The sequence below is a fragment of the Ceratotherium simum genome, chromosome 18 (assembly GCF_057802395.1).
Source record: "Ceratotherium simum simum isolate JZ-2026a chromosome 18, ASM5780239v1, whole genome shotgun sequence".
Taxonomy (NCBI): Eukaryota; Metazoa; Chordata; class Mammalia; order Perissodactyla; family Rhinocerotidae; genus Ceratotherium; species Ceratotherium simum.
In genome coordinates this window covers 56,312,549-56,321,961 of record NC_141917.1, presented here as the reverse complement: position 1 = coordinate 56,321,961, position 9,413 = coordinate 56,312,549, and the positions used below count along the sequence as shown (strand labels likewise).

Here is a 9,413-nt window from a genome sequence, read left to right as displayed (position 1 = left end):
TAATAATATTATTGTCCGAAGCAGCAGCAACCACCATTTATGTGTGCCAGGCTCCGTGCTAAGGACTGCCCCCATTTGTTTATTCAACCAGTGCACAGTGAGCATCTACTATGGGTCAGGCACCCCCATTTTACAGATGGGGAAACCGAGGCCCAGGAAGCTTCTCCGAGACATGAGGGAGCGCCGTGCCGCCAAGCCTCTCCAATTGGGTGTTCCAAGACCACCTACGTAATGCATTCAGCTACTGCTCAATTAACCCGAGGCACTGTCGCCGTCGGTACGGCCACAACCACCACACCCTCAGCGCCCTCCGCCCGGGCGCCACTGAACAGCGGTTTGGGCGGGACCACGGCCTCGTGCGGCCGCCGCGGCGGCGGTTGGAAGCCCCGCCTCCCGCGCGCGCGCGCTGCGCCTCCTGTCGGCCCGCTGGGCTCCGGGCGTCCGGGCGCGGTTGGAGGCGCCGCGAGGAGCGCGCGCGCCTGCGCCGGCGTCGGGCTCGCGCACGCGCACGGCGGCGGCGGCGGTTCCTGCTGGGAGCTGCGAGCGGCGGGCGGCTCCGAGAGGAGCGGCGGCGCTCAGGGGCGCGGCGGCGGCGGCGGCGGCGGCGGCGGGGGCGGCTCGGCGGGGGGGACTCTCTGCCCGGCTCGCGCCGCGGCAGGCGTTTTGGTCCGGTCCAGGGGCGGGAGCGCGGCGGCGGCGGCGGTCCGAGGTCCGAGGCCTGCGGCCTAGGCCTCAGCGCGGCGGCGGGCTCGAGTGCGGCGCGGAACCGGCCTGAGGGCCGTACGCGGCGGCACCATGAGCGTGGAGGCGTACGGGCCCAGCTCGCAGACGCTCACCTTCCTGGACACCGAGGAGGCCGAGCTGCTCGGCGCCGACACGCAGGGCTCGGAGTTCGAGTTCACCGACTTCACCATCCCCAGCCAGACGCAGACGCCCCCCGGCGGCCCCGGCGGCGGCGCAGGGGGCCCGGTCGGCGTGGGCGCGGGCGCCGCGGCCGGACAGCTCGACGCGCAGGTGAGCGGCACATGGCGGCGCCGGAAGCCCAGACGGGCCTCTCCTCGGCGGCCGGAGACTTGCCGGGCTAATGCGCCCCGGGTCCCGCTCTCCGGCCGGGTCCGGAGTAACCTGGCTCGGGATCTCACTCAGGACTTGCCGGGAGGAACCTGCCCGGGTTCCCGCTCTGAGTCCCGCTCTGGTTGCGTCCGGGTCATCTGCTCAGGATCTAGTTCAGGCTGGGTCTTAGGTGACCTGCCCCAAGTCCTCTTCCGGGCCTGTCCGGGGTGACCTGCCCTAGCACTGATTCCGGCCAGGTCGGGGGTGATCTGCCCCCCAGTACCCCTCCACCTGGGTCCGTGCCCTGCTCAAGGCGGCTCCGGGGGTATCTGCCCCGGTCCCTCCTCTGGCCAGTCCCGCCGCCCTGCCCTACTACCTGCCTGTGGTCGCAGCCATCTGGGCACCCCCCCAGTCATGCCCACTGAGCAGCTGGTTCAAATTTCCCCGGGCCCAGGGACGCTGGCGAGGGTGACGGTCGATGCTCCTGGAACAGAAACGGAATTTCTGCCTCCAGTCGAGAGCCCCACGCTCGTTGGCTATTAAGATTATTGAAGAGGCAGGTTGGGTTTTTTTTTTTCCTTCTTGCATTGCCTGTTGCTGAAACTGACCTGTTACGTAACTGCACAGCCCTGCCTTGGAAAAGTTGGGTTTGAGTTTGTTCCTCCAATGGGGCAGTGATAGTGAGTTTTACATAAATGGGTCTGCCACGTCAGAAACTTTTGTTTTTAATGATATGGACGTTTGGCAAAGCCTACTTGGGTGTTTTAAATTTGAGTTTGGTTATGAGAAGTATCAGGCGTACATTTCGGTGACCTGGGTCCCTGCCCCAGGATGGGAGAGGGGGCTGGCTGGGGTCCCAGGGAATGTTGCTGTCATTCTCTGGATCTCAGATTACGTTTACCAAATTTCCCTGTGCCCAGCACCTCCCTCAGGTTTATTTTCCTGAATTCTCAACCAGGGAGGAGCTAAGAGGCTCACCTTGTCACAGGTGTCCTTTGCTCTGAGGACCCACTGCCAGGGCTGGGGAGCCACCCATCCTCAGCAGGAATGAGCTCAGATCCTGTCCTTGGGGGAGGGGGCTTACATTCTAGTTGGTTGAGTCACTCCAGTGGGTAGACCACCCACTTCTTTCTTTTAGCCCTTAATACAAGCAGAAAACATTTGACTCATTCTAACCCCAGATTCCTTAAAAATAGAAGTCCAATGGGTGGAGCATTGGGGAGAACAGGTGTACAAGTATGTATGTTTCTCAGTTTTGTTTACATATGGTGGAGGGAGGTAGGAGAGGGGAGTTTGCATGGAGAAATGAAGGAGCCGCTGGAGGCTGCTGCTAACGCCTGTAGTTTCAAGCTTTGTAGACCCCTCTGTTTCCATAGCTGTGAAATGAAGGTAGCAGCTATGTTTTTGTTACTTTTCAACATTCATGAAATCTGGACTCGTGTATGAATGGACCAGATAGTGCTGCCTGTAACTTGTGGCCAGCATACCCGGAAGGCTGAGGATAAAGATCTCTTGGTAGAACAGTGTGCCATGCTCTGTGGCAGTTCAGGGTTGTGAAAGGTAGTCGTTTTACTGCAAATCTTTTTTTAACTGCAGCCAATATAAAACAGCAAACCTGGGGCAGCTCTGAGTTCTAGGTTTGTTCCTTGCCATCTGTTTGCGATTAATTGTGAGGCTTGTCCTTCTCTTTCAGTTGAAGTAATCAATTTATTTTCCTGCACCTGAACACTGTACAAAATAATAGCATTAAAACGCTCCACTGAAGGTAAACCTTGCAGTTGATCTCATTTGAGTTCTGATGACATCAAAAGGGTCTGTCCGTCCTTCCTTTTAATGAACCCTAAGGATCCACCCACCTATAGCCTAACTTTTGATTTGTATTTGGGGAAGGGAAGTGATATCCTTTGTGTCACAAGAGGAGGCCCTGAATTTGGGGATAGGAAAGTCTGAATAGAATCACAAAGTGGAAAAAAGTTAATTATCTCCTGTGCCAGTTGGTGGCATTGGCTGCCTACAGCATTTGGGAGGATTTTCCTTATTTGTCCTCAGGAGTTGGCTGTATAACCAGCTATACGATGGGGCTTCCAGAAAGACTCAAAAAACCTCCCATTGTGAATGCCTTTTCATTCCGTCTTATTGGATGAGTGGCTGTGAATTGTCAACTGCTGTGTGGTCTCTTTTGTTTCACAGCTTTATTGAGATAGAATTCACATACCATATGATGCACCCGTTTCGAGTGTCCAATTCAGTGGCTTTTAGTACATTCAGAGGTATGCCACCACCAGCACAATCAATTTTAGGACATTTTCGTCACCCTAGAAAGAAACCCTGCAACCCTCAGCCCGTCAATCCTCCCTTCTTCAACCCCAGGCCACCACTAATCTTTCTGGATTTACCTACTCTGAACGTTTCATATGGATGGAATCATACAATATGTAATCTTTTGTGTCTGGCTTCTGTCACTGAGCATATCTTCAAGGTTTGTCCATGGTGTAGCAGTATCTGTTCTGTTCCTTTTTATGGCAGAATAATAGTCCACAGCATGGACAGACCACATTGTGTTTATCCACTCCTCTGTTGGTAGACATTTGGGTTGTTTCCACTTTGAACTGTTATGAGTAGTGCTGCTCTGACCATTGGTGAACAAGTTTCTGTGTGGATATATGTCCTCAGTGGAATTGCTGGGTCATGTGGTAGCTGCATAGCCCTTTCAGGAGCTGCCAGACTCGTTTCCAGCATGCAGCCACTTTTGCTGTCAGTCCTGACTGCCAGTTTTGCATGGTTAGTTTTACCTGAAAGTTTGTTTAGAGGCAGAAGGAGTGTCACGGCAGGGGTGGGAGAATGGCAGCCGGGGTGACTCCTGCTGAGCTCTGAGTTGGGTCAAATAACACTCATTTTGTTGCTAGTGAAATGAAACTGATATTTATCAAAGCCCTCGAAATGAAAAGCGTTGGCACAGTCCTGCCAAGTGTCCTTAAGATAAAGCAACAGTTTTCTTTTGATTATCTGACCCTTTCCCGGGCCCTTCCTCCACCCCTCAAAAGGCAGGGAAAGGTAATTTCAAAAGTCCTTTGAATAATAGCTGGTGTTACAAACCTGGTCTGCCCAGTTGGAATATTTCTTCTTAACTTTTGCTATTGTTGTGTTTCCTCCAAACATTGGAATTATAGTGAAAATCTAAGAGTTGGGAACACTACTCCCAGAAAGGGAAGAAACTGTTGATACGCACAACAATGCTGATGCATCTCAAGATGATTGCACTGAGTGAAAGAAGCACTCTGACAAAAAAGATTATATACTCTATGATTCTGTTCATATAAAACTCGAGAAAGTGTTGCTAACCTAGAGTAATAGCAGCTCAGTGGTTGGGGGGAGGGCAGCGAGGGAGGGAGGACTGACAGAGGGCACGAGGAGCCTCGGGGTGCTGGATGTGCTCAGTTGATCTTGATTGTGGTGATGGCTTCACGGATGTGTATGTACATTGACATATGTCATTTTATAAAATTATACACTTGAAGCATACACTGTTTATTGTACGTCAATTATACCTCAGTGAAACTGTTAAAAGAAAAAGCCACATGGAGATACCACTACCCACCCATTGGAGTGGCTCAATTTGTTTTTAAAAAGGCTGGAAATACCTCTTGAACTCCCTTGCCTTGCTGGTGGAATGGTTCGTTTGCCCAGACCCCTGTAGCCCTGCAGAGAAGCAAAGGTGGTCCACGTGTGGGGCTGCTCCGAGTGTTACAGCAGCTTCATTCACAGGAAACAACCAGTCTGTTTCCCAGACTGGAAACAACCCAGTGGCCGTCGCCAGGTGGACGGATAAACAAAGGCTCATCTCCAGTTGTAGTCGTGTGTGCGTGACCTTGGGCCTCTTTTTCCTCTTCAAGTGGTGAGATACTTGGATCAAGAGTTGCTACCTAGTCTTCAGAACCACAGTCCTGGCTGCCTTCAGAATTCGTGGAAGGCTGTCCTGACATATCCTTGACTGTCAGGTAGACAGATCATCTGCTTACTGACCCTTAGCTTGTGAGGAGGAGGAGTGAGTTCCACACAGTCCCGGGGATGAAAGTGGTGAGTTTAAAATGTGAGTGGGCCTTTTTCCATCTGGTTTTGTGAGTGCTTGGTTAGGACGGCTGTGACGGAAGTGCACCTCGAGAAAATTGGAGCTAAGGCGCTGCACACCTGCCGGAGCTCTGGCGAGTGTTCGCCCAGTGTTTGCCCCATATTGGATTTCCCGGGTTTGGTTCCAGATGGTTAGGACTCTACCAGTGATTAGGAGAAAGAGAGGAGGGCTCACATGTCAGTTAGTGGTGAATAAGTGAAATGACTTCTAACTCACTGAACCCCAGTTAATCTCTTTACTCTGATCCAGCATGACTGGGAGAAAAGTTAACACTAATACCAGGATTAACTAAAAGACAGAGTTCTTTCTCAATCCAGTTCCCACAACCAAAAAAAAAGAGACACCTTTCTAATGGCTTTATTGAGGTATGATCATATACCATGGAGTCCTCTTGTTTTTAAGTGTGCAATTTAGTGTTTTTTTGTAAATTGACGGAGCTGTGCAGCCATCACAACAGTCACTGTCTGTCTTCGATTTCTCTTTCACTCTGCCTCTTCTTTCCTTTCCTGCTTCAGTTTTCCTCCTGCTAATCTTTGTAGTCATCAACAGCTCTAACGTAGGGAAATTGGGGCTTGGTGTGGAGGGACAGTGGTTGCGGCCAAGGGCCGGTGTGCCATGCCAGGGGCTTGGGCTGTATCTTGGAGGCTTGTGAAGCAACTGAGGGGTGCCCTGACCGCACCTGAGAGGAAAGGCCCTTAGACGGTGGGGAGACTTGGCTGAGTGTGGCTGAGGCCAGAAGGAGAGCTCAGGCAGAGGGCAGTGTGATCGGGTGTGTGCCCTCTTGTGTGTGTACATGTGTACGTGTACTACCAGAGTACCAGGGCACTGCCAGATCCTGGGATCCCATGGCTGGCAAAGGGTCCTTGTACCTGTTTATTGGTATTGGTCCAGTAGCAGCTTGCATGCTGGACTTCTCGGGATCCCTGCAGACTGTTGCCAAGATAGCTTCTAGACGTACCGTTGATTTAGGCTGCCTGCTGAGCTTTGTGCATAGCCCTTTGTCACAACTGAGGATGGCAGCTGCCTGTCTTCTTCATCTCCTTGCAGAGCTCAGCTGCCAGGGGTGACTGTGAGCCTGGAGGGGTGGCTCTCCTCCTCTCAGGGCGGAAGGCGTTTGTCAGAGCTGTGCTCGTCTTCCATCACTTCTTTCGAGTGCGTGGCTCCACAGAGCTAACAGGTTCCAGGCGGCCACCTCGTCCACCTGTGCTGTGTAAAACTGTTTACTGTGAATTCTCTAACGTATAAGCAGAGAAAGCAGACCCTGCCCGTCCGTCTCCTCGATTTGACAACTGTGAAGATTTTCCTATCCCCTTTTTTCTTTTCCTTCACTGAAGTACTTTAAAGCAAATCCAGTGTGTCATTTCACCCTTACTTCTGAGGTTGAGCTACGTGAATTGGTGATACTCGACCATTTTGACCTACAATATTTAGTTTGCATTTCTAGAAATGCAAAAAGAGCACTTTCCTTTGTAGCCACGCTGCTGTTGCAGAGGAACAGCACCAACAGTAGTTTTGGGGTGATTTAATATGTGAGGCTTCCCTCTCTCCACAGTCACTTTCTTCACTTGTCAGAAAATGTCTTTGCTTGGTCCAGACCCCTGCGAGGTCCATCATTAATGTGATCGTTGTGTCTCCTGGTCCTGCTGTCCAGGGCAGCATGTCCCTCCTTTTCATGCCACTGAACTGGGGTCCAGTCCAGGTTATTGTCCCCTGAGGTGTCCTGCCTTATGGACTGAACCCCTCGTTGTCATACCCTGGCTTCTCCTTGCAGGTTTGGGAGGGATTCCATCTCAGTCCATGTGCTTTTTTGAGAGTGGCTGATCCTGGGGCTGGACAGGTAGGGGCAGCCCAAGGTGAGCTGGGGATGCTCTGAGCATCAAAGTGAACTGTGGGTGTGGATTTGGGTGCACTGATCAGAGCAAGGGTCCACAAAGAAAGGGAGGGAGGACGGCTGTCTATCTAAAACGAATGTGGAAAGCAGAACCTGGGGATTGCTGTGTTACATGGGACCATGTGAAGTCGCCTTCTTTGTAGGTCAAAAATGGTCAAATCTCAGCAGTTTCATGGAGTTCAAACCAATAGATTAAAAGAGGCTACAGAGACATTACAATTTGCGATCGTTAACTGGATCTTGGATTTCAAAAACTATAAAGGACGTTGGGGAAATATGCCTCTGCGTATTAGATAGCAGTGTTATATCAGTGTTATTCCTGAGCAGGATGCTTGTATTTTGATTATGTTGGAGAGTGTGCATGTATGTGTGCGTGTGTGTGCAGAGTGAGAGGGAGAGAGTAAGCTTGGCGAAATGTGAGTGGCTGGTAGATTCAGTGATGGGATGTGGGTCGTTCATTCTCTGTGGTTTTAACTTTTTAAATTTGGGGGAGGCCAGACCTTCTGTTAGCCCTTTCCTGAGGGGACTCTGCCTCAGGGCCAGGGAGCCACCCTGTGGGAAAGATGATTTCCCACTCTCTTTTTTTATTCGAACCTTGGGATTAAAGGGTAAATGGTGAGTCACTTTACATCTCCGCCTTTGTTTTGGATGAGAAGATGCATTCATTTCGCCATCACCAGCAGGGCCTCCTGGGGTGTGGGCTCAGTTCTAGGTGCTGGGGTCAGAGCAAGGGAATAGGACAGACATAGTGGCCCCCCTGGGGCCCCTCAGATGTGTCAGGGGAGGCCTCCCTGGGGGATACCCTGTGGACCAAGACCTGAAGGACCAGGAGTCAGCTGTGCAGAGGCCAAAGGACAGTGAGTGCAGAGGCCCCAGGGCACCAGGAGACTCAGAGGCTGAGGACAGCAAGGGCATTTCATGCTGAGTGGCATGACGGTTATGAGGTTTGGAGTAAAGTCTGTGGTCTAAACGTTCTTACCAGCACATTTAGGGGTAATTTTTGAGTTTACGTGCTTTTCTCTTGGGAATGAAGTGACCTCTCTTCCTGCTGCTCTGATGTGCAGTCTGAGTTCTGTAGTGTGGCTTACGAAACTGTCTCTAGGCAGAAACCCTTGCAGGCCTTGATCAGCTCAGCAGCTCATAGATGGACTTCAGACTGTGTGTGTCCAGAGCGGAGGTGGAGACGGAACTGTGTCCCCAGTGACACGGTGCCTGAGGGTGGACTCCGCAAGCCTGGGGGCACAAGGAGGCCCTGCCCCTCTTGAGCCCAGCAGGACCCAGGGGTCCTGGCTGGAGGTAAGGGGTTGATAACCTTGGAGGACCTCAGTCCTGTGCCAGCTGAGGACAAGGACCCTCCACTCTTCCCATCATGTCACCTGGCAGGGTTGTGGGCCTTCTCTGTGCCAGGCACTTTCTAGTGCTTTGGTTTAAATCATTTAATTATAGTTTTAAGGTCAAATGTATTTTTGAAGTTAATGTTTATCTTAAAACTTTCCAGAGAGCAGAGGGAGAAGCTAATAACCCAGCTGTAGAAGTCCGTTTGTGTCATGGCCAGGTCACAGCTGGGCAGGAGTGGGGCCGAGTGGGAGCCGGGCATGCGTGCATGTCTGAGTGTGTGTGTGGGCATGGGTGATGGGGGACACACCGAGCTCCCCAGCTAGGCGGTTGGAGGGCCCACTGGACCTCAGGGAATCTGGTCTCTATTCATCAGCCTCCTGGGCTTCAGTGGGGGTGAGTGAGAGTCCACCTGATCTCGTGTCTGTGTTGTATTGTCTCCCTGGAGTTCCTAGAGTGGACTTGTATTTCCTGCCGCTTATTAAGCCTGACTGGGTAAGGTGGGGCAGACACATGGCTGGTCAGGCTCCATTCAGGGCCTCACACATTCCCCATAAGCCCTCTGCTGGTTCATGCCTCCCCTTTGAGGGGAGGTGAGGTGTTGGGTTCTGAGGCCCAGATGAGGCAGGAGTGAGTAGGATGAGGGCACCTGGTGGTGTGCAGTTTTCTGTATTACTCCACATACTAATTTTGATGTTTCAGGAAAGTAAAGATTCAGATATCATCAATTTGAATTTGTATTTGATAGTTCTTTGTACGTAACAATTTATGCAAAATGATAAGATATTTTAGGACTTCTTTTAGACTGGGAGTTGGCAAACGTTTTCTTATTAAAGGGCTGGCTAGTAATTATTCTAGGCTTTGTGAACAAGAAGCAAAATTGAGTATATTATTAGTTATTTAATCTAACCATTAAAAAGCATAAATACCTTCCTGAGCCCGAGAGGATGGCCTGCAGGCTGATCCCGTCCTGGAGCACCTTCTTAGCCCTCTGCTGCGGCAGGA

At 51.6% G+C, this 9,413-nt stretch overlaps 1 protein-coding gene across 2 annotated transcripts in view; it reads left to right on the top strand.

Moving 5' to 3' along the window:
• The first annotated feature begins 594 nt into the window (after window positions 1-594).
• The window catches only part of UPF1 (UPF1 RNA helicase and ATPase), a 34,822-nt gene continuing 26,003 nt past the window's right edge, over window positions 595-9,413 (top strand). For both annotated transcript variants that reach the window (XM_004422936.3, XM_014781712.2), the window contains exon 1: window positions 595-1,014. In XM_004422936.3, the coding sequence (XP_004422993.1) occupies window positions 796-1,014 (219 nt within the window). In that variant the 5' untranslated portion in view covers window positions 595-795. The remainder of the gene's footprint in view (window positions 1,015-9,413) is intronic.